Here is a 26,445-nt window from a genome sequence, read left to right on the forward strand (position 1 = left end):
TTCCCAGTTCTGGTTCTGTGTTCCTAAGACTCATTAGCCTCAGAAGAGAAAGGCTGGAAAACGTTACCATTGTTATCTTGTATTGTGTGATCAGGGGCGAGCCAAGCCACCCCTTGCGCAGTTTCAGGCGCTAAAATCAGGTTTTGGCTGGTGGCAGTGTACCTCAAGGAAAGGACCCGAGTGTCCTGAGTGAACCCCAGTCACGGCCGGCGCTGCTCAGATTGACGTATCGGAGCAGGCGACCGGTGGGTCCGTGACAGCCGTGATTCGTGGATCTTTGGGGAAGGGGTGGTACTAAATGCATTTTAGCCCCGCCTCTTCCAAAGAACCACAAATGCCGGTATTTGACCGGCAGAGGGAGGTTGTGCAAGGGCTGATATGGCCCTGCTAAATGAGGGAGGCTTGCCCACCCTTCAGGGGGGACAGGGACGGGGGACCCAATTTTCAGGACCCTCCCAGCCATTCTGGGAGGGTATGAAAGTATGTAATACCTGCATCCTCATATCGTGAATACAGAATTTAATATGAAAACAATGAGATGATGAATGTGAATGAGTGAAATTTGTGGCACCTTTAATAACTTCTTATTAGTATTCTACAATTATTTTATTCTACCGCCAATGGTAAAATCCAGGCCCTATTGAATCAATAGAATAATTCCCCTTCATGTACTGTACCCCATGTCACGTCTCCAGTCTTCTGTCTTTTTTTTTTGGCAAGGCTTCAAGAGCTTCGAAAGAGAATAAGAAAATTGTATTTGTTAGAACTTACAGAGCATAGAGTTTGATTAATAATTTATATGCTGTCAATTTATAAAGTTTACAGGGGAAAGTTTGGCAGAACTGGCACATGGCCGCTGTTCTCATAAGCACAAATGCTGAGCATGTAAATAGAGTGACAGTTAGTGCACAGATTTTACCCAAAGGCTTCCTGGAAGATGCTACGGATAGAAACTCGCAGGTAGAACGGACAAGAGGACAATGAGACAAATTGGTCTATACATCTGTTGCTTTATCTGCATCACTGGCGTTATCTCATATTCTTAGGAAGACAAAATAGTTGGTAGCAGCGCTTATATTATTAATATGTGGCAATAACCTCTAAAAAAACAATTGGACTGATTTTACATTTTAATAAATTGACCAATAGTATTCATATGATATAATGGTAAAAGTAGATTTATAAAAAATATATATACAGTGGTAAAACTACTACTATAGCGCCCCCCCCCCCCCCGACCGGGAATTTTTGCCATCCCCCCACGCCTTCTTTTGGGATGCTAGAGGAGACCGCCGCCCCTCCCCGGGTCTACGGGGCTATTGTTACACCACTGGATGGGTACTGTCCATTCCTAGTATGCCCTTGTAACAACTTGGCAGATAGATAAGTGAGTTAGTTACCGTCCACCATGGAAATTGCACAGTCCCGCACTTTGTTTTGCCTCCTAGAAGGGTGTGTTGAGTTGGTACAGAAAGGGCCCAGTCCACCATGGAGGATAGCTGGCGGTAATGAAGAGACTGGTGGAGGACGCGCCTGTTGGGGTACATGGGTTGGTGAAGGAGCATCTAGGGCTGGTCCGGATCAGTCACCAAGATGGAACCAGGATTCTGTGAGGGTAAAACCACTGACGCGTTTCGCCGTGTCAAAACAGCTTTATCAAAGGATGTTATCTCATATGCTGCCTTCAGGGCCCCAACTTTACATAAATCTTTAATTTACATTAATATGGAGGAAAAAAAATAGTTTCATATTAAAGTACAGATTGTGGGGTTAATTCAGTATAGCACGTACAAGGCTAAAATCACAATCAGGCACGTTTCATACATCTGCGCATGCTCTGCGGCCACAGCACGTGTTATTGAAGTGTCAAACTGCAATCGCACCCCATAAACATGCGATCACTATTTGATTGACAGCGGAGGATGTGACGGAGTGTTTAAGGCATGGTCCAGTTAACACAGGCATACCGGATTATTTTCAGGGCGGCTGCGAAGGCAGGGCGCAATCCTAACTGCAGCGATTTCTGCAATGCGGTCACAAACATATTGCGATCACAGGGCAGGGCAGGACTTTTCAAGCAGGGCAGCCGTCCCCTATGCTGGGCAGCCCCCAGCATGTGAATGAAAGACAATGAGACAAATTGATGTATTCATCTGTCCAAGGGGCCCATTTACCATGATCGCATTTACAATGCGATCTGGGCAAAATATTACCGCGCAGGATCGCATTGTAAAATGCGATCACACCGGTGGGATGTATCATATTTGAGGGCACAGGGACAGGGCTCCGAAAGCGCTGACCCAGAAGCCGGGGGGGGGGGGGTCTGCGCATGGGCAATTATGTGATGTGTAGGCTACAATGAGCTATCGCCATCTCAGACTGGGGATAGCCCAGGGATGCGAGGCCGGGCTGCCCGATGTTGATACATCGGGCAGCTTCGCATCCCCCATAGAAAACTATGGGTGATGAGACCGGTGGAGGTGCAGGGGGGATCGCAGCAGGGATCGGAGATTCCTGCTGCGGTCCCCCTTTGATACATTAGGGGGTTACTTAATATTTGCGGCTAACCCCCGAAAACACCAGTTTCCGGCTAATATTTGCGGCTAAGCCCCCAAAACACCCATTTTCAGGGATTTAGCCGCAAATATGGTTTGATAAATCGGCACCCAACTGTCTGTTGCTTTATCTGCATCACTGGCGTTTTCTCATATTCTACATACAGATGTCTTGTTACAGTATCTCATATTCTGCCTGGTATGCAGACTCATGATAGATTTACTCTAGGTTGACAGGGTCAAAAGGTCGACAGGGTTAAACGGTCGACAGTTAAAAGGTCGACAGGGTCCAAAGGTCGACAGCCAAAAGGTCGATATGGAAAAGGTTCACATGCGTTTTTTAACACATTTTTGAGCCAACATGTGCTGACGGGCGGTATTTCATACCCTACCATCCACATCGGTGTGGGGGGGGACACAATAGTTTGCCGAGCACAGTGAGGCACCGAACCCGAAGCATGCCAAGCGTACGCGGTACACTTAGACAGTGTCTATGTCGACCATTGTCGACACCCTTTCACACTGACTCATTTCCCGGGTTGATGCGCGTTCATGTGCAATAACCTGGGAAATATTTGTCAGTGTGAAGGGGGTATAAGGGGCCAACAGCTGCCCAGACCAGAAGATTGTACCACTGTCACCAAATTATACTTTTGCACATGGGCCAACCACTCAAAATTTCCGCCATCGCCAGGTGGAGTTTGTATGTTCTTCACATGTTTTGGGTGTAATACTATCTATTATCTTCTAAAAGGTGCTAAAGAAAAAACAAGTAGGGACAGGGACTCATGTGAATGACTGAAAAATGATTTGTAAAGTCCTGCGTAATATCTGTTCGCTATATAAATAAAAACATTTTATAGGCACATTATGGGGATGAAAATGAGAAAAAAATAGGGCGAGATTTATGAGGTGTGATATTTAGACTTTTTGCGATATTATCGCAAAAAAACAGCTGAATTCGCACATTTTCCGAAAATTGCACATTTTAAAGGATGCGAATTTCGGGGGGGGGGATCACACTTTTTGCCACGAATTCGCATATTCTGACCAGGCAACTTTTACTCACACTTCAATTCGCATCCAGATGTTTTCCCATTATAAAGTACACAACTCGCAAAATTTAATGAAATGCGAATTTTGGTAAACTTTACTAGAAATGGCCAAACAAATAGACCAGGTTCTGAACTGGCAAATTTGACAGAATCATGCACAGATCATTGAGATCTGTGCATGGTTCTGTCTTTAAAAATGTGTAAAAGTTAAAATGAAAAATAAAATGGCAGAGACAACACTGGAGCCTGGATTTGTGAGCATAGGTGTAAAGTCCAGTCCAGGTTGGGTGCTTAATAATATAATATGAGTATCTTATAAGTGTCAATACAGCCCAATGTCTTCCTTACAGAATAGCCATGTCCTCTGTTTGTCATTCTATGTATACTGAAAAGTTGTAGAATCTTTTAAGGGGTGCCCATCTAATAGTTTTATTGTGCAACTGTTTGCAGGTGGTGGGCCGGAGAGTGGCAGGAATGTTCCACCACCTGTGGTCCAACGGGTGAGAAGAAAAGGACGGTTTTATGCATCAGAACGGTGGGATACGATGAACAAGCTCTTCCTTCGGAGGACTGCCACAACCTCACCAAACCAAAAAGCTATGTGTCATGCAACAGAGATATCTTATGCCCCTCCAACTGGTCGGTGAGCACCTGGACAGAGGTACGGAATGCTGTTTGTTTGACCCTGTTGCCATTTTTTGCCAATACATTTATCTGCAGACCATGTACTGTAATTATTATTATTTGTTATTGCTTAGTCATGTTCCAGTTAATACCCCTTTTACACCAAAAATCCCGGATCCGACCCGGCATTTGGAAGAAGGATCCAAGCTGGGTCGGATCCGGGATTTACACTGTTTACACTGCGGTGCACACCCGTAGTGTAGATGGAGGCGGCACTTGGAGATGACATCATCTCTAAGCGCCGGGACCACGATGATCCCCACCGGAAACACTGATCGCCGTGCTGGCAGCCCAGCAGCAAGGTAAGCTGCAAAGAGAAATCCGCTTATTTATTAAAAGTTGCATGTGTGCAAGTGCACAATGATAAAATGAACCCTTTAAACACGTGGGCTAAATTACCTCTGAGTCAGTTTTCAAAGCCATACTTAAAGGTTTCATCCTTTGCATTTAAAGTGGCAATTATACACAATCCACACTTGATTGTTTTATAGTGCTTATAAATGCCCTGTTAAATCTTGAATCCAAAGCCTCCCATGACTTTGAAAAGGGCTGATTGGCAAACTTAGCCAATGAAATCTCCCTGTATCCATATTGATCACACAACCATGTTTATCTTTTTACATTTCAGTGTTCTGTCACATGTGGAGGTGGAGTACGAACACGTAATGTCACATGTGCACGATACAACAATGTAACATGTGAACTGTCCAAGAAACCCAACTCTAGAGCACTCTGCGGACTTCAGCAGTGCCCAAAACAGGACAAACTGCCACCCCCACCTATTAAACACAACAATGTGAAAACAATCATCAAAATAAGTTCTAAAACAACGGAAGGGGCAAAGAAACGTCTGTTCCTGTTGAAAAAGAAACCCATATTTCCCTCAACAACTAAAGTACCCAACGAAATATCTTCAACACCTTCCACCCTCACACGCTTACCTTCGGTCAACTCCATAGAGGACGATTTTCAAATCTACGATATTCCCAATTCTACCCACTTCAACGTAATATACAAGTATAATTTTGTTCTTGTGGCCAATAATAAACGAAAAGTAAGTGTGAACTCTACAAGGGCCCCTGCACTCCACAAAGTACCAAATGACAACTTAACAACAGACAATGAAAATGTAACAGAAAGAGATTATGATTTTCTTGGCAATACCACTTCTACTTCCAATGCTACTCATATCCCAGACAATGTAACGCCAATATACAACATTACAACTCAACAACCGGAGACACAAACCAACTTTGATGATACCGAATTGCCAACTGGAGAGCCAGACAGCTACTATGATACCGAAATTAATGACATCATAGAATCTAGAAGTAAGAGGCACAAGGGTAAATCCAAGGTCATTCAGGACAATTTTGGTACAGTTACTTACCAACCTGAATCATCGACTCTACCTTCACTTCTTGTTGCCACAGTAAACTTGGGATCTGCCAGCACTGAGTCAGTCACAAACTTTGTAATTCCAGCAGAGAATACTTCTCAAGGAGAAAACAAGGAACAGGACCCAGGGCTACCAGATCAGTCGCCAACGTCTACGTCTAATATTTCCCAAAAGATATCTCCAGAACTAAATATCACATCCAAAATCAGCTTTTCTTCTTCATTGGCCGGGGAAAATGTTACAGAACCACCTTTTAATAAGTCAAGTACCATCTTCTGGATATTGGGAAATTGGAGTGAGGTAAGATATCAATTTTATTGAAGCACAATTTCATGCTGAGAACCTTGCGCTTGCATTGCTTGCACAGCAGAGTCTGGGTCCTTGCAATAGACATATGATGGCCAGGTTGCCATCTAGAGAGATAGTTCTACTATTATAACTTTTTGAGACGTTCCTCAAAGAGACTAGAGAGGAGCATCTCTCCACCTTTCCCTCCTTCTTCCCACCTAGAAGTCTGTTTTCTTGCAGTGTACATATGATCGATCAGGTTCCTTTCTAGAAAGAAGGTTCTTTTAGTGTAACTTTTTTGGGGTCTACAAAGAGTCTAGAGAGGAGCATCTTCCCATCAAGAAATCTAAGTTCTTGAAGCAGATGAATAGCAGGTCAGATTCCTATGTAAAAAGATTGTTCCTCTATTGTATCGCTTTTTTGGGGTGTCCACAAAGAGTCTAGAGAGGAGCATCTCACCACCTTTCTCTCATTCTTCCCACCTCCCTTGTTATCTGCCCCTCTGCTGTCTCCACTTCCTGCCTTGATAAAGAGAGAACATCAAAAGTTCCAAACTTTTATTTGAGCTTTTAAATCATGGGGGATGCTTTATCAAACAGTAAAAACAGCGTAGAAGTGGACCAGTAGAGAACTTGCCCAATAGCAACCAATCAGCTTTAAGGTAGCAATTATCATGTATATTCTTTCAAATAATAGATAAAAACTGACTGATATATCATCTCCCACATGCAATATATTTCCTATGTTATTATTATGTAGTCCCAATACCAATATTTCTCATCTCCCGGCCTTTGGTTGCAACAGATAAGATAATGATTATACATTCTGCACAAATTGTCAGATATAAATGACTCTCTTCAAAACCCTTGTTAATACTAATACAAAATAAAATATACAAAAAAAATAAGTCAGTAGGATAGGGCGCTTTACAACCTATAGGGGCCCATTTAGCAATGATTTTTAGCTATTAAAAACTCATTGTGTGTAATAAATAAATGGCGCTCCAGTACCATTTATCATACGCAATGGGTTTTAAAACTTGTTGCGTGTGATAGATAAATGAACCCCATAATGAGGCTATTAAAGATAATATTAAAACATAAGGCACCGTAAAAGTAGATTAGTAATAAGATCCTTCATCACATTCGTGAAATCCCAGTTTTATACAGTATGTGTGAAGGACAAGGCTTTTTAGCCTTCCATCTCCCTTATATATTCGGCTATACACGCTGGAGGAAAATGATAAAATATCCCAATACAATATGACAGGCAATTTCCTCTGCTTACATGTGACGAAAATGTGGTGCCCATTAGATGTTATTACCGCTCTTCAGAATAAACCTCGGATTTTAATAACAAACCTTTTTCCACTGCCGATTCTTTTAACGATGGATGCAATTTTCAAATGTAAAAAGTACCATGGTGACTTTTAAACATTTATTCATCACTTACAGAAATGAATTGCCATGAAAACAGTAGAGGAACCTGTAAAATCCTCCAGGTGTATGTGAGTCTCTTACCATTTGTGCCGAGCAATTAGGCACCTGAGATTTATCGCATGTAAAAAATGGCACATCAAGTGCAAAGTCCGAAGGAGCCCTCCTGGAGGGCTTCTGGGGAGCTCGAGGGAAAACAGGTCTGACTTGTTCTTCAGACAATGGAAAAAGTGAGCAGAGTACCGTGGCGCTACCTATGGAGATCTGCCTAGTGGGTCCCTGGAGGTGTGTCCCAAGTTTCACCTCAATAAGTTACAATGATACAATGGGTTTTAGGGATCTACTGTTGGGCGCTCCCCTTGGTTTGGACAGAGGGTGATTGAAAGGAAAGGTAGGGGGGGAGTATGGTACTTTCCTTTGTCTCCTGTGCTGTATTCTTCCCTTTCCTCTGCTTTCAATGCTTTATTCCTCAAGTTTGGTAGTTGGTATCTTGAGGTGTTTATATGTGAAGAAATGAAAAAAAAAATGGAATGAGTCCACGATGTGAAGTATCTTACGGATTGTAATGTAGATAATTCTATATCACTGGAGATTGGTGGCGTACCAAACTCACTTGTGTCTACAGAATTCTAAGTACATCAAGGTATCTTTCAATAGTTGAACAGGGTGGCATACCCGTACTCACGTAGTTAGGCGATAATTGAAGCTCATCAAGGTTTCTGTTCATGCGTTTATTTGTATATAAAACATACTTTTGGGGAATAAAAACATCATGGGGAAATTAAGAAAGGCTGGATCCTGGATCCTGAGGAAGAGAGCTTGAATCTCGAAACATGTTGACCCAGACTCAGTGTACCTAACAAGTGTGTAAGGGGAGGGAGCTAACCCGTGAGTATATTGGCGAGTGTTGTCCGGTTTTGACCTCACCTGATACCCCTCCTTCCACTCCCAGCCTTCCTTAATTTCCCCATGATGTTTTTATTCCCCAAAAGTATGTTTTATATAAAAATAAACACATGAAAAGAAACCTTGATGAGCTTCAATTATCGCCTCACTACGTGAGTACGGGTATGCCACCCTGTTCAACTATTTAAAGATACCTTGATGTACTTAGAATTCTGTAGACACAAGTGAGTTTGGTAAGCCACCAATCTCCCAGTGATATAGAATTATCTACATAACAATCCGTAACATACTTCACATTGTGGACTCATTCCATTTTTTTCATTTCTTCACATATGAACACCACGATATACCAACTACCAAACTTGAGGAATAAAGCATTGAAAGCAGAGGAAAGGGAAGAATACAGCACAGGAGACAAAGGAAAGTACCATACTCCCCCCCTACCTTTCCTTTCAATCACCCTCTGTCCAAACCAAGGGGAGCGCCCAACAGTAGATCCCTAAAACCCATTGTATCATTGTTCTTCAGACAAGTCGGACCTGTGTATGGGGACCTTTAGGGTCGGTAACATTGTGGTGTACAGAGTTGTACATTTGATTGTCCACGTGTATTATGATTGGTAGCCACTATGACTGGTTTGGCCATAAGTAATATGATTTGGTCCTGGATCATCGACCCAATGCACCCATGCCAGACAATACCCCATGGTGCCTAGACACACCTTTTTTGGGAACCACTCCTATAAAACATTTTATAATTTAGCATATTTCCCACATTTTCGTGACCATGGCAACCACAGTCGTATGACACATTTTCCAAACACAGAATGTAAGATGGCAGTTATGAGCAGATTGACTGATATGAATCCCTCTCCACTGTGTCATTTTCCAAAGCTTAGTACATCTCCCCTATAGTGAGAAAAGACACTTTAGATTGTTCCACTGAGCTCTGTTTTCGCAGTACAGTTATCTACTCCCCTTCCTTTTAACCCTTTGCTATCATAACCTATGAGGAGAGTCTAAAAAAACTATTGCGGGAATGAAATGTCTGATTTTTCAACAAAACTCACACATTTTGCAAAGTCGCCAATGTAAGAGTTCAGGAATAGTCTTTTGCTCAAATAAGAGCATCTGGTAAAAAGCCGGATCGAGATGTTTTTCCCACATTAAACAAACAACTCGCTCAAGCTCTCTATAGTTGGACATAATTTAGAGCTGGGTTTTTTGGGTGAGTTGCATTCTGCAATGTTGAAAAACAAACACAAGTACATAATGACAGCATGTTTACAAAAAAATAATTCATGTTCATTTCTAACCTTAAAATAAGTCCACAAAAATACTTTGATGTCTCAAAATAACTCATGTACTGTACAAAGTCATTTTTGCACTTTTTCCCCACAAAATGCATCTTATTCACAAAAGAATGCAGAAGCAACTTCTGCTGATGAAAATGATGTGACATGCCTACAGTATATTCTGGGTGTAATTGAGATGTTTCAAGCCTTATAAAGAGATAAAGTGGAGCCCTTGCCTAATGCGGTGTATTGGGGCAATTCTCTGGCGGTCGTGTTGGGAGATCAGAGATATAAAACATGTTTAAAAATACCTATCCTCCTATTTTAAATTGCTTAATTTCCCCAATCACATGACAGATGGCCAATCATCGTTGGCCACCGATCGTCACATCCGATTGACGTAACACGGTGCCAGCATGTTGGGATTGGTCTTTAAGCAACCAATTAGCTTCTATCTGCCTTTTAAAAGGTATTTCAAGGGAAAAACCATCCAATGGTTCATGAATTGCATATGGATTTGCGCGGAATAGCAAATAGCAATCCATTCGCAGATTTGCATGGGGCGAGTTCTCTTTCTGTCTGGGCGGTGGCCATCTACTCGCAGTCATCTGCAAATTTGCAGATGAGAGATCAGGTCTGAATCAGGCCTAATGTGGAGAACTCGCATCATTATGTGTGATAGTAAAGTGCTTTATTTTTTAGAAGTCTACTGTAGTTTCAGTTTTCCCTGTGGCCCTATTAGCTATGCAGCTTGGGAGATGATAGTTTGGAAATTCTCTACTTATTAAATCCAAGAGTTGCCAAGGTCATATAAGTACTGGAAAGTGCAGGACACATTTACACATAGTGACAGAGGTGAGAACAAGCGATGAGAACGTTCATCCAACTGGATATAAAGGTCCCTCTGGCTGTCGCACATACTACTAGATTGTTCGTTATTTGCTCAGCTTTAATGGTGTCTAATATTCTAGTGCTGTAGACGGGGATCACGGTCGCGGCTCCCTGAAAGCAGAAAATGGTGATTGGGAGGTGTCAGACGCTCAGCATTCTCATCACTCATAAAACTTGCATGGACTTGTGAACCAAAATGCTGATTCTTCAAACTACTACAGTACATAGATATAATATGATCAATTATTAGGTGGGGCAGAGAGATAGGAAAATCATTACTCTTGCATGCCACGTGTTTATTAGAATTGGACATACTGTTTTATGTCTTCAATAAGCAATATACTGCAACTGAGCACCAACAGTGCACACACAAATAATGTCTGTATACAGATTTTGTTGCCTCATATGCATTAGCATAACTCATACTTACCTACCCTTCCGGAATGGCCGGGAGGGTCCCGAATAGCGGGTCCCCCTCCCCAGCGGGCAAGCCACCGCATTTAGCATGGTCCTTGTGTCAGCCCTCGCACCCCATCCCGCTGTTGGTCAAATACCAGTATTCGTGGCTCTTTGGGGAGGGGGTGGGGCTAAAATGATGCAAATCACGTTATTTAGTACCACCCCCTCCCTGAAGAGCCGCGAATCATGACATTAACAGGAAAGGGGGTGTGGCGTAATTACAGCAAAAGCCCCCCTCCCCCAGTAGCGCACGCAGGGGGGGGGGTTCTGAGTACCCAGAATCCCCCAGGAGTGTAAGGGCCCTAGTCTGAAAGCTGAGGGTCCCCTCTTTCCATGGGTACAAGAATTTAAAAAATCGGCCCTTGGGAACCGGAGATATCTGACTTCAAAGCAGTGGTCCCCATCCAAGCCTGTTAATTGCTCTTCCCAGTCAGATATTTCAGTTTCTGTCTGACTTAGAGTTTTTCTGAGGGTATATTCCAAAAGCTGGGACTCTCCTCCTTTAATGGACCCTAGTAGCTTGTCTCTACTGTTCCCAGAACCAGAGATATGAGCCTTCCAGCAGCTGGTTACTGCTCCAGCTCCACACACCTGGTATGTAGTTTTATATACTAGTTGGCAGATTGCTCTGCCTCCTGAACTCTGATAACATAGCCCCCAATACCATTTGGTAGGTGGGATTCTCTAGTTTTTAATTCCATTAAAATCTAAGAAATCTATTTCCGGGATCTGGAGATATCTGCAGTCAAGTAAGCTGTCCTCCCACCAGAAAATTATGAATAATAAGCCCACGCCACTATACACCCCTCCTCTGCGTATTAAACATTGACTACCACCCTGGAAGTTATGTTTCAGAACCCCTTCATTCAGCACAATGCCCCCATCTTCCACCCTATCTCCCACCATCTGTGCAGTAAAGGCGTAATTAGTGGAAATTACTGATCCAGGCCCTACATGCTGAGCGATTGATATAATACCCCCTACCACCTGCGGGACATCAAAGCTTCCCCCACCCCTACCGCTGGAGGATCGGTAGGGGCCCCAATACATTGCTATGCCCAGGGGTCTACACTGCTGTTGACGCCCCTATATGTATGTATGTATATATATATATATATATATATATATATATGTGTGTGTGTGTGTATATACATATATATTTTTTTATTGTTGTTATTATTATTATTTATATACATTTGGTCTATTGATAATACTTTAACTGACCCAGCATATACTGGGTCACATAAGTGTCCATCTCCGTGATTTGCTCCACCCGTTTGGAAACCCCCTTCTGAAAATCCTGCATTTGCCCCTGTCCCCCCCATCCCCGAAAAGTTGTAGAGAGTCTTTTCTCTGGGCTTCTCCCGGAGAGGAGACACTTAAGGTAGGCAAGTATGGTGTAACTATACCCTATACCCAGTTTATTTCGGTTACTTCAGTTTCTTTCAACACTCAAAAATACTGGTAAGATCACTGGCTCCAAAAAAATGAACCCTTGCGTAAATGTATGATGTGAATCGGCAAATATTCTTTGTACAGCCCTACGTAATATGTGTGCACTATATAAATAACTTAATCAATAAATAATTATACGGAAAGGAATTCTTTGCTCCCCTTCCCTGGGGAACCGTAGCAAAATGAAGCCCATAGGTTTTTTTTTAGGCAATGCTATCTGTAGATGGCATTGTCTAGTGGACAGACCATATGGGGAACCCTATGTATTTTTGTAAACCTCCAAAAAAACTAATTTTCTTTTTTTAATTGATACATCCCATCCTGAAAGTTGGAAACTCTGAGTAGGAGTACATGCATGTCTATGGCAAGTATATTAAGGGTGTATTCATGTAATTGGTACTCATAGAAGACATGGGAGCACAAACAGCTGTCCTGTCCAGAGTTTTATCTCTTGCAGTTACTACTGCAGTATTATGAAATGCTGAGGACTCCATTTTGCAGCACTAGATGCTTCTGATTGGTGGATTGCAAAAGGTACTTATAATAGATGCCTCATTCCACGTTACCATACAGCGCTATCGTTGCTGCTTCCAAGGAAGTGATAGAAACGCCAATCGCACCTTAATGAGACTCTATATTTTTATCTCATTTTACTATTGTACTGTATGTTTTATGTATTGAGTCGCATCGGATTTGTGTATATTTTATCCCGCTATTGGAATGACCGGTGTGAACAGTAGACTTTCTCTTTTCGCAGTGTTCCACAACCTGTGGTCTGGGGGCCGTCTGGAGAAATGTGGAATGTAGCACTAGGACTGACGAAGACTGTGGTCACATTAAAAAACCCGATCCTGCCAGGAGATGTCATCTTCGCCCATGTGCCAGCTGGAGAACCGGTAACTGGTCCAAGGTAACATTTCACTTTGAAAGAGATCTCATTGGCTACAAGGGTCCTCTAACTGATAAAGCGGAAGAGTTTTCACCTTCTTATTATTAATTCCGCTTCCCACCACAAGTGTTCCTTTAAAAAACCTAACACTTGTGGCAGTGCAGGAGTTCCAGATGTGTCCTCAGTGTGATTGCCGGCAGTACGGGAATGTCAGTGGTGTCCTCATGGTGGTGGGGTTGGCAGTTGGCGGTATCGGCAGTGCAGTGGTGCTGGTGGTGTCGGTAGTTTGAGCGACAGTAACCTCAGTGTGCGGTGGGAGGCCACCATCTTACATGCGTTTGAAAGGACTATTCTCTAATAAAGACACACCTGGAGCCATGTTGAAAATTTCAATGCTGTCAGTCACAATGTCAAACGTTATGTTGTTGACATCTGCAGATTGCTGGCATTAAAGTTAGGCTGCAACAGTAGAGGGTAAGGCACTAGGGGAGGACTAGAGGTTTAATGACAGCCATTATGACCTGACCTTCGTATCCAGGAGACACTGCTAGTCCCAGAAATCCGCTAGAAGGTCCAGTAAGTAAGCACTGCACTTGGAAACATTGTTTTGTCGACATACAGTACTAATCATATTGATATTTAATTGGTGTTGATTTATTACTTATTTTTTTATTTTATTTATTACTTGATATGAGGAATGTCACATTGTTGCCATTGAGTTTAGGTTTAGGAACTTAGAAAAAGGGGGTGCCGGGCCGGAGTGTTAGGTTTAAGCTGCATGGTAGTAAGATTAGGGTTAGGCCCTAGTGGGGAGGGGGGTAGAGTTAACATGAAATGTAACGTGAGTCACATGGAATGATCCATCTGTACCTGTTCCTGATAAGGCAGAACTTACTAGATTGTAGGTTCTTAAGAGCAGGGCCCTCTTCCCTCCTGTTGTCAAAGCCCTCTTCTCTTCACATTTCACTCACAGCTCTCCCATACTCAGTGACATCTTTGTCTGCATACTCATCTCCATCATTGGCCACAAGCCTCTAGTAGTATGATGATTGAGTCCTCACTACTTATATGTAAACTGTAATGTGTATTGAACTGTGGCGCTCTTTATTTGTACTCTATTTTTGTATTATAGTATTTATTTAAATGAAATCTGTACAACTGGCATATAGAATTTATATAACCATGAGATGGCCTTATTATTATTATTATTATTATCATAATTTTATTTTTAAGGCGTCACAAGTGTTTCGCAGCGCTGTACAAAGGAACAGTGAATAAAAAATTCACTGTTCCTTTGTACAGCGCTGCGAAACACTTGTGGCGTCTTAAAAATAAAATGATAATAATAATAAGGCCATCTCATGGTTATATAAATTCTATATGTCAGTTGTACAGATCTCGTTTAAATAAATACTATAATACTGTAGTGAATAAACCGAAGAAAGTCCTGGCACTATTACATACTAAATAATATTAATTACATAAAGTTAAAAAAATTATTCTTAACATTTTATTCCCTTTTCCTAGTATGTGTGAAAATCATTGCAAAATATTATATGAACCATGATGATAGACCAATGATAAATACAATAAAAACAACAAATACAGGTTGAGTATCCCGTATCCAAAATGCTCGGGACCAGGAGAATTTTGGATAACGGATTATTCCGTATTTTGGAATATTTTAATATTTCAATGATGTATTTTGAAGTATCTTGCATTTATGCTGTATAAACACATAATATACACACAAATATATTTTATTACCACATAAAATACACACAAATATATTTTATTTGTTCAAAAAACAAGGTTTCAAAACGTGAAACAAAATGTGTGTACTATCTCAGCACTGAATTTGAATGCCAAGCAATCATTTTCTTGTACATATATAGTGCCAGTTACATATCATGTCCTCAGTAGTGCTGTTACAAATGTCCCCAGTGAGTTTTTAGCAAAAAAAAAAAAAAATTTTCACTTTCTGGAATGTCCGTATTTCGGAATAATTCGAATAACGGATATTCGGATACGGGATACTCGACCTGTATAATGAAATAAAAATAGAAAACGAATACGAAGAATAATGAAATAAATTCAAATAGTTCAATATAATATTAAATTCAATATAATAATAATTTGTATTATTTACAATAGAGCGCTTGGTAGAACTGAATGGGGCCTTCCGAGCCGCGGGAGGCTCTCACCATGGCACCTGGGAGATAGATTCATAAACCACATCAAAAGAATTTTGTGTGTTTGTTTTTGTTTGTTTTTTGTCACCGCTATAAATGGAATTTTACTTAATAATCCCTGTAGTCCGACATCATAGCTTCCTGCATGTTTCATGTTTATCTGTAAGATTTTCTCTGTCGCAGCTGAGAGTATTACAGTTTTACCTTTCCCCACTATCACACAGTCCATACATGCGACGTGTTACAGGCAGAAGGCGTTCGGAGTGACACGGAAGTAGCTCTGATGTCAACTTCATGCGAGAATGTTGTAAATGTGTGAAATATATATGTAGCATACCTGTAGATATAAGGGCTATGGCTGCAGTCATCTGTCAGCATTTCCGTGTAGTTCTACCACTGCGTTACTGAGCTAATGTTATTTTTCACTTTGTGGTCCCCAATTACTGTGATTTCAGAGTTTTTACCCAATATTGGCTCTAAATATTGCATTGTGAATTAAGGGCATGATTCAGGTTTGATCGCTCTTTCATGAATTCGTCCGTGGACCGATGTTGCGGGTCTGCGTATGGGTATGGGTGATAATATGCATGTGCGAGGTGTTCACACTGACGGGGGTGGGAAGGGGGTGAATAGTGCGCTGTCATATTGAAATGCTCAGAAAAACACTGGGCGTCCCTATGAGAATGCATGGGTGTATGGGTGTCGAAGCCTGCTCGGAGGGTCCCCATGAGAATGCAGGCGTGTTGAAGCCTGCTCGGGGGGGTCCTCTTGAGAATGCAGGCGTGTCAAAGCCTGCTCGGGAGGGGGGTATCTGACGTTACATGGCGTCAGTGCCCACCCCGCATTTGGCCATGTCCTTGGCAAATAAAAGTCAGACCAGACCGCAAATGGATGTGTAATTGAACACATCTATTCGCATGCAAATGTGGCCAATCACACCCTAACTTCATTAGGCTAGCCATTGACAAACAGCAGCTACAGTATCTGTGACTCCACATACATACAGGTGACTTGCGGATGGGATGCCGATGGTCAGAATACTGATACCGACATCCCGATGGAGGGAATCTGGCAAATATGCTTACCTGCCCCCTTCTATCCCTCCCTCCCTGCAGCTTAACCCTAACCCTCCCTACTTCACAGCCTAAACCTCCTTCTACCACCACCTACACCTCGCCCCCATCCAACAGACTAACTATAATTCTAAGTGCCTATCCCTCCCTCCCTCCCAACAGCCTAACCCTCCCTCCCCACAGCCTAACCCTCCTTCCGCCACCACCTACACCACGTCCCCTGCCCCACAGACTAACATACTTCTAAGTGCCTATCCCTCCCTCTCTGCAGCCTAACCCTAACCCTCCCCTTTAGTGCCTATCCCTTCCTCCCCACAGCGTAACCCTAACCCTCCCCTTTAGAGCTTAACCCTCCGTCCCCACCACCTACACCTAGACCCCTGCCCCACAGACTAACCATACTTCTAAGTGCCTATCCCTCCCTCTCTGCAGCCTAATCCTAACCCTCCCCTTTAGTGCCTAACCCTCTGTCCCCACCACCTATACCTTGCCCCCATCCAACAGACTAACCATACTTCGGAGTGCCTATCCCTTCTTACCCGCAGCCTAAACCTAACCCTCCCCTTTGGTGCTTAACCCTCCTTCCCTGCCACCTACACCTTGCCCCCATCCAACAGACTAACCATACTTCTGAATGCCTATCCCTCCCTCTCTGCAGCCTAATCCTAACCCTCCCCTTTAGTGCCTAACCCTCCATCCCCACCACCTACAACTAGCCCCCTGCCCCACAGACTAACCATTCTTCTAATTGCCTATCCCTCCATCCGGACAGCCTAACCCTAACCTAACCCTCTCCCACGCAGCCTAAAGATAAATCCTTAGCCAGTGCCTAAACATAAAACCCCCAAGCCTAACACTAATCCACTCTCCATACTTACGTTTGGGGTGCCAGTAGTCAGGATTCCATTCTTGGCATCCTCATTGATTTCGGAGCTGGTCTTCTGGGCACTAGTCTGGATGCCAGTGTTGGTATTCTGACTCCCAGCATCCCAACTGCCACGATGTTAACGTCTTATTACCAAAAGGTGGAAGCTATTGATTCAAATGAGAATAAAATTCATTATGAAGAATACATAACAGTTAAATTACATATCAATGCATCTGTCTAGCACATTAAAGTTGCAGAACCTTTTATATTATTTTGCCTGAAATAGACAAAGGATTCTAAATTCTATCTGTCCAGTATGCTGTTTTCAACCTGGAATGCTTTTACTACAAAGAACCCTTCATATTGCTTCAAACATATAGAGTAATTACAGTATTTAAGCAATGGCAACACATATCCGCAGTCTCTGTAAAGTGTGTATGGCAAGTGTGCTGTTCTCTTTTCCAATTGAGCAATAAGAATATTTAATGCTCTTACTGTAAAGAATACTTTATATGCAAGTTAAAAGCAATAGACCATTTTATTAGTTTCAAAGTTTTACATAAACCAAGCATGTCCAAACTATGGCCCTGTACAGCATTGCTGGATTACAAACCACCTTACAACAGGAACTGTCAGGAACCAGGTTGAATGGTTCAGTCTGTTTTGGTTTTCTGTCCAGTTTGAGTTTGGCATTTGACTCACTGGTGGCCTCCAGTGGCAGGTCTGTGCCACATCAGCTCAATATTCTGAGATCAACTATTCACAAGGCTGTGAGGTAATTAGCTAGTTTAGCACTTGCTTGGGAGCTGCCTGGATATCCACCAGGTGTTATCAATCACCTGAGGCCTTAATAAGGCTGTCACGGTCTCAGGTACATCACGCTGGTCACCAGGCCGGGGATTGGCTAGACCTGACACAGGGGTGCGGAGTCTTACCACGCCATAGGTGTTCACCAGTGACCCCTCCAGTTGGGATTTGGGCTTTGCTGCTATGGACATGCCGGTCGCGGTCCCCTGAGCAGGTTCCCCATGTGGCACTGGTAACCCCTTGGAAACAGGTAGCGTGGATTCAGGATTATGCGTAGTCATCTTAGCCGGGTCGTACACTGGTATGTCACGGAGCACAGTACACAAGGATCAGACAGGAGAATAGTCAGAAGGCAAGCCGAGGTCGTCCACTGGTAATCACTGGGTACGGTACACGAGGATCAGGCAGGAGAGTGGTAAGGAGGCAGGCTGAGGTCATACACAGGTAACCCACGATTCACGGTACACAGGGATTAAGCCGAAGGATAGTCAGGAAGCAAGCCGAAGTCAGTATCTGGTGATCAGGAATACAGTGAAGTACAAGGGACGCTGGAGCAGGTTGTGAGCCTATACTCTGGCAGCTTCTGTCTGCCAGAGACTGCCTTTTTATAGGAAGCACAGGGAGCTAATTACTCACAGGTGCCCTAATCAATGAAGGCTGAGCATGGTCAGTTCACACTGAACTCTCCTGCAGGAGAGAGTTACCAGGTGTTGCAACTAATCAGCAGAGCTCAGATCACACAGACTTTCCTGCAGCATGGAGTGGATCAGAAGCTGAAATCAGCATGCAGACTTTAACCACACAGAGCTGTCAGCAGCAATAGACAGAGCCAGCATGATTTTGCACGCAGGTAACACTGAATACTACATATTGTGACATTACCCCCCCCCCTCTAGGGGTGGGCTCCGAACACCCCACAAGGAAATTTTCAAGGTCGTCTGCGGTGCTTCTTCTTTTTGGAAGACTGTTTGGATTTTGTTGACTGATGTGTGACCTTTGGCTCTACAAAACGGGCAGTAGATAATATTGGACGTCCCAGAAAAGGAGTGACATCATGATCCGAGCCGCACTCTGAACTTGAATCCTGGTCCATGGTTCGTGTAGGGAGTTCATGAGGATCCACCATCAACCTGGAAGAACCTACACATATAACTCCACTTCTTAAATTCAAGGAATCGGGTCTCAAAAAATTTTTTGGAGATGCTCTGGGAATTTTAGAATGTAGTCTAGCTGACTCACCACTCTGACTGACCTCAGGTGCGGCAAGGATAGACCTCTCACCAGGAGTCTTGGGTCCAAATCTTTCAACCACAGCCCTGGAAAAAGAAATTAGGTCTTTTAGTCGGGGGTCATGAGTCTCAATGAGTGTACTAACCCACTCCATGGCTTCTCCCCTGAATGACAACACTAAGTACTTGACAATGTTTGCCAAATTAACCCCGGAGAATGGATCGGAGTTCATAGCATCTAAATAATAGTCTGCTAGGGCTTGGAAATGGGTGAGATCTCCATCAAATTGGACAAACTGAGGCTCTTTAAATGAATCCAATTGAACTGGATCCTCCTGGAAAATGGACTTGGAGGACAGTTTGGGTAGAGCCGGGACTCCCAGCAACACAGGCAAATCTTCTTGAATGGCAGGCATTGGAACCTTAGAGACCATGAGGGTACTGGAGACAGGTCCGGAGGCTGCGGAGGAAGACCCGGAGACTTTGGAGGCAGGCCCGTAGGCCATGGAGACTGGCCCGGAGGCCGCGGAGACAGGCCCGGAGGCCGCGGAGACAGGCCCGGAGGCCGCGGAGACAGGCCCGGAGGCCGCGGAGACAGGCCCGGAGGCCGTGGCACATAGGTCCTCATGCCCGGAGGCAAGGGCAGATGGGTCCTCATGCCCGAAGGCAAGGGCAGATGGGTCCTCATGCCCGAAGGCAAGGGCAGATGGGTCCTCATGCCCGAAGGCAAGGGCAGATGGGTCCTCATGCCCGAAGGCAAGGGCAGATGGATCTCTACTGGGAGTGACACACTCGGAACTCCCGTCTGGAGTGGAGGACTCGGAACTTCCGTCTGGAGTGGAGGACTCGGAACCCCCATCTGGGGTGATTAACTCGGAACCCCCATCTGGGGTGATTAACTCGGAATCCCCATCTGGGGTGATTAACTGGGGACACCCTTCTTGGGTGCTTAACTCGGAACCCCCTCCTGGGGTGACGGACTCGAAACCCCCACCTGGGGTGACGGACTCGGAACCCCCACTTGGGGTGATAAACTCGGAACCCCCACTTGGGGTGATAAACTCGGAACCCCCACTTGGGGTGATAAACTCGGAACCCCCACTTGGGGTGACATACAGAGCCCCTTCTTGAGGCAAAGTGCTCGGTGGCCCTACTTGGGAAGCCACACTCAGAGACTCCTCTTTGGGTAATGCATTCAGACGCCCTTTTCGGGGTACCACCTTCAGAGACACCTCTTGGGGTGCAGTGCTCAGGAAACCCACCTGGGGCGCAATGCTCAGAGACCCTGTTTGGGGTGTGGTACTCTGAGACCCTGCTTTGAGCCTGACAGTCTGAGACCCCTCCTGGTGCACGACACTCTGAGACCCCTCTCGGAACTCAACACTGGGGAATTCCTTTTGGAGTACAGCACTTTGATGCCCTTCCTGGGACTTAACACTAGGAAGCTCCTCCTGGAGCACATTACTCGGAAGCCCCTTCTTGGGCTGGACTGCCAGGACCCCATCTTTGGGTTTGATACTCCCCTCCTGGGGCTTGTAACCATGAACCCCCTCCTGGGGCTGGATGGACAGGACCCCCACCTGGGGTTGGACTGATGGGACCCCCTCTCGGGGTGAGACTGAATGGACTCCCTCTTGAGTTTGGACCAACAGGGGCCCCTCTTGGGGTGAGGCTGGCTGGACCCTCTCATAGACTTGGACCAACAGGACCCCCTCTTGGGGCTTGCGATCATGAACACCTTCCCGAGGCTGGACCTGGGCTATACAGTTCTTCAAAGAAATTTTGGTCCTAGGACCCCAGTTGTAACCATAAGATTCCCTCTGGGTTAGAACAGAATCTACTGCTCTATTTCGGGTCCCACGTAGGGAACAATCCCCGATGAAATGATCCTGGGCTCCACAATAAAAGCATAGGCTGAGGGATCTACGCCGCTGGCGCTCCTCATCAGACAACTGGGGACGAGGATGACTCAGGTACCTGTCCTTGCAGGGCACAGATGTAGATGCCACTGGAGTGCCCGGAATGTCATCAGAGGGGTTCACAGGCACTGAACCTAGAGTGGAAGGTACCGTGCCACTAGAAGGACTGCCTAGTAAGACGGTAATCACTGAAAACACCTTAGTCAGTAGCTCCTGCAACTGCTGCATTAAAAGGTGAAGAATCTTCAATGCCTCTGACACTGGTTCCACGGATATTGGAGGAGATGAAGCGAAGTCCATCCGCTGTAACAGAGTCTGTATGCTTTGTAAGATCAGAGCTTGGTTCTGCTCTTGCTTACAGACCCTAGCAGACAGTTGCTCCCATAGCTCCTTTTTTGGGCCAGAGTATTCTGTCACGGTCTCAGGTACATCACGCTGGTCACCAGGCCGGGGATTGGCTAGACCTGACACAGGGGTGCGGAGTCTTACCACGCCATAGGTGTTCACCAGTGACCCCTCCAGTTGGGATTTGGGCTTTGCTGCTATGGACATGCCGGTCGCGGTCCCCTGAGCAGGTTCCCCATGTGGCACTGGTAACCCCTTGGAAACAGGTAGCGTGGATTCAGGATTATGCGTAGTCATCTTAGCCGGGTCGTACACTGGTATGTCACGGAGCACAGTACACAAGGATCAGACAGGAGAATAGTCAGAAGGCAAGCCGAGGTCGTCCACTGGTAATCACTGGGTACGGTACACGAGGATCAGGCAGGAGAGTGGTCAGGAGGCAGGCTGAGGTCATACACAGGTAACCCACGATTCACGGTACACAGGGATTAAGCCGAAGGATAGTCAGGAAGCAAGCCGAAGTCAGTATCTGGTGATCAGGAATACAGTGAAGTACAAGGGACGCTGGAGCAGGTTGTGAGCCTATACTCTGGCAGCTTCTGTCTGCCAGAGACTGCCTTTTTATAGGAAGCACAGGGAGCTAATTACTCACAGGTGCCCTAATCAATGAAGGCTGAGCATGGTCAGTTCACACTGAACTCTCCTGCAGGAGAGAGTTACCAGGTGTTGCAACTAATCAGCAGAGCTCAGATCACACAGACTTTCCTGCAGCATGGAGTGGATCAGAAGCTGAAATTAGCATGCAGACTTTAACCACACAGAGCTGTCAGCAGCAATAGACAGAGCCAGCAGGATTTTGCACGCAGGTAACACTGAATACTACATATTGTGACAAAGGCATGCTGACCTGTGATATCCTGCCAGTGATAGCTTCCTGTTACCAGTGTTTATTTCCTGCTTCCTGTGCAGGGAACTATCTGTTAGCTCTCAGCTACGCTAACTGGTCCCTTGTTCCGGTCTCCTGTTTGGATCTCAGGATATATCCTCTGCAGCTCAGCTCCAAGTTCCTTTGTCTGGGTCCCATTAAATCTGCGGCTCTGCTTCCATGCCTGGCCCTGATCCACCGTTACCTCCTTTCCATGGGTCACGTAAGTGCTCCAGTGGAGCCTGGTATTATCTCGCTTTTTACTCGGCGGCTTGTGGATTTCTTTTGTTTTCGGGGCTGCTCAGCCCGTAGTTTAAGTTGGGGGTTCTGGACTTCGCCCCGCCATGGGCTTAGCTTGCCTATTTCTCTGGTGGTTTCCAGTGTACATTTCTCTGTTACCCTCTGCCCGTCATTCCAGTTCCTTGTTAGGCAGGGCTCCCCGTTCTGTATTGGGTTGCTTTGGGGATTCGCTGTGCTGTGTTATACCCATTTGTTTGGAGTTTCCCTGAGTCTGTCTCTTGTGCCTGCGACGAGGTTGCACTCCCGTCATTGGCCAGGTGCCGGCAGATAGGGGCTCTTACTTAGTTAGGCCCGTTAGTCAGATCATCCTCTTAAATAGCCCCCTGACGATCGCTCACCCTTTGTCTGTCCATAAGACCTGGCTGCATTGGGGCTGGAGCAGGCCTAACTCGCTCCTTCGAACGCGGCGGCCACAGGTGAAGCCTAGTTCCGGCAGGGTTTAGACATCTGCCCGGGGGACTCAATAGAGTCAGTGTATGTTTCGCTGTGACCGTCCTAACCAGCGGTCCCGGCTACAGGCTCACGCCTGATCTCCAGCTTCCAGCCTCCGGTAGTTCCATCCAGCGCCCAGGCGGCAACCATAACAGGAACGACTTGCTCTCTGCCTAACCCATCTAGCATCCGTCTGTCATTTGGCGGCATCGGCGAGCGGGTGTAGCTTGAGCCACCGGATCGTTCCCTATCTTCAATACTGCTGGACTGCGACTACTACTATAAAGTCGTATTAAACACATCTCTCTAAACACGGGGAATTGTGCTCCCTAAATACTACTAAACCATCTGTAACAATTTGGACATTGACCAGTTATACAAATAACTACAACATAGTCTGCAAAAAGTTTGTGCTACTTATTACATCCTCTACAAACTCTTCTAAAGGGTGGTGTTCCAATATTTAGGACACTACAATGGTGGACATTTTGAATGCTAATAATGATGCAAATAATTGAAGTATGATACAGATTGTATATGTATATGCATACATTTTTTATTGCCTTTTATTGTAATTTGTTCCTATACATTTTTAAGCTATGTAAAAATTTAAAAACAATTGGTAGTTATAATCGTGTGGCGCTCTCTCATAATTATACATATACTTTTGATGAATTAATGGTATACAGTAAATTCTCCATTTTTTACAATTTGGCAACCTCCGTACTGCCAATGGGAGCAGACTTAAGTAAATTAGCATGGTGATCCATATATTAATTAAAATAAGATCCATAGATCTATGCTTAGTATTTATTTTGGTGGAATATTCTTATAATATAAAATAAGTATTTGCGCCTGATTGTATTCTTTACAATTCCCATCATGCCTTGCCACAGTTTTTCCATTAGGGAATTCGGTACTTGTTTCCTAGAACGGCCACAATCGTGAGTGATCGTGGCTCTTAATTAAGGGACACGATCCTCACGATGTGGCCGATTTTTTACATTTTTTTCCATTTGATTGACAGAAATCGGGTCAATCGGTCGGTCGCGACCAATTAAAATCGGCCGCGATGCGACCGACCGATTGACCCGATTTTTCCATAGACTTCAATGTTAAAAAATCTTTTAACATTGAAATCGGTCGGTCTTGTGCCATTATAATGGCACAAGATGAGATGGACTTCATTAAGTCCATCTCACATAGGGAAAAATGATAAAAAAGGTGAAATGGGCCAATATGACCCATTTCACATTTTTTATGTGCCCGCCATGACCCCACGATAGACGTGAACCCGAAGCGTGGCGAGCGCAGCGAGCCCGCGAGGGGCGGCGGTGCGCGTCCTCCGACCTTTTCATTCCCCTACTATCCACTAGGGCGTGGAGTGAGAATATAATAGTGTGGCGAGCGCAGCGAGCCACCGAGCCCGAAGCGTGGCGAGCGCAGCGAGCCCCGCGAGGGGACGCGTATACCTGTGAAGTTAGACGCGTCCCCTCGCGGGGCTCGCTGCGCTCGCCACGCTTCGGGCTCGGTGGCTCGCTGCGCTCGCCACACTATTATATTCTCACTCCACGCCCTAGTGGATAGTAGGGGAATGAAAAGGTCGGAGGACGCGCACCGCCGCCCCTCGCGGGCTCGCTGCGCTCGCCACGCTTCGGGTTCACGTCTATCGTGGGGTCTAGCACACTTATTAACATTTGGGGGGGCAATTTAAACAAATCTGGTGTAAAAAAAAAAAAATCGGGTGAAAAATCGGCAGATCGGATCGGTCGCATCGTATGCGACCAAATCGCATGCGATGCGATCGATCCGATTTTTTATCTTACGACCACAACGATCTAAATCGTTGTGGCCGTTCTAGGAAACAAGTACCGGGAATTCTAAAAAGATGGCAAGGCATGCTGGGATGTGTAGTTTCGCAACAGATGGAGGGCCACAGTTTGGACATGCCTGGCATAAACTGAAGCATTATTGATATTGAAATACTTATACGGAAATGTAGTATACAGTATGTCTGTAAATGTCTATGACTAAGTCACAAATGTTCTATGTGTGAGCCCTTTCGTCAAATGGCAGATATCAATACGTTAATCCAGTTTGTTCCAAGCACACCAGAGCATGTCCTTGAAAACACTTGCCATGGCTACTGTGATGCGTTGCTTCAGATCATTTACACCTACAGGAAGTAGAGGCACAAAAAAATCACAGCTAATATAAAAGTTTTGGATATTCATACCGTCAGCAAAATGGGTGCTACGTCGGTAGCGAAGGCTTTTTGGGGGCTACAATTAGCAAAACCAAACTGTGTTATGGTTTTAAAGAGGGAGTTTAGATAACAATATATAATTACAATAGAGCACTTCCTGTAAGTGTTAACGATCTGAAGCAATGCATCACAGCAGATTTTGATAGTGCTGACGAGGACATGCCCTTTATCTGAGTAAGAATTTTGACTGTATCAAAAATACTTTGGTTTATATAAAACATTTAAAAAGTGCCTATTTCTTTTATAGTCACCCAGCAGCATTCCATATAACAATTGATGCCTGTTTATGCATTGCACCAATCATACAACTTATTTTTCTTTGTTTTGCCTTTATTGTTACACAGTGCACTACAAATTGTGGTGGTGGATTCATGACCAGGGAAGTGCAGTGCACAGACATCCGAGAAAACCGACCCCTGAGGCCCTTTCATTGTCAGATGCCTGGGCAGAACCCTGTACAAAACACTTCCTGCAATACAGAACCCTGCTTGTCCTGGCTGGCCAAACCATGGAGTGAGGTAATGTTCCATAGACTCGTATTCCGTATTCTTTTAAGTCAACCACAAATGTATTGCTGGCATTGTGTACCGCCATGGTTGTAAAAATGTATTGTAACCGGGAAAGAGTTATAACTGAGATTATGCAGTCATTAAGGTTATTGTTGATAGCGTGAATATCGCACTTGGTCCGTAGATATACAGAATTAATTGGTTGGTATCAACTCCTAAGAAGGGGGGGGGGGGGGGGGGGGGGTAAAATTATTCACTAAACAATTATT

General features: G+C 44.7%; 1 protein-coding gene across 1 annotated transcript in view; it reads left to right on the forward strand.

Moving 5' to 3' along the window:
- ADAMTS12 (ADAM metallopeptidase with thrombospondin type 1 motif 12) overlaps positions 1–26,445 on the forward strand; it is a 405,749-nt gene that overhangs the window by 329,901 nt on the left and 49,403 nt on the right. Inside the window, exons 16-19 of the mRNA XM_083151803.1 lie at positions 4,061–4,271; positions 4,923–5,993; positions 13,180–13,332; positions 26,012–26,185. Of these exons, the coding sequence (XP_083007929.1) occupies positions 4,061–4,271; positions 4,923–5,993; positions 13,180–13,332; positions 26,012–26,185 (1,609 nt within the window). The remainder of the gene's footprint in view (positions 1–4,060; positions 4,272–4,922; positions 5,994–13,179; positions 13,333–26,011; positions 26,186–26,445) is intronic.

Source organism: Crinia signifera, chromosome 1, assembly GCF_055691185.1.
Source record: "Crinia signifera chromosome 1, ASM5569118v1, whole genome shotgun sequence".
Classification (NCBI taxonomy): Eukaryota; Metazoa; Chordata; class Amphibia; order Anura; family Myobatrachidae; genus Crinia; species Crinia signifera.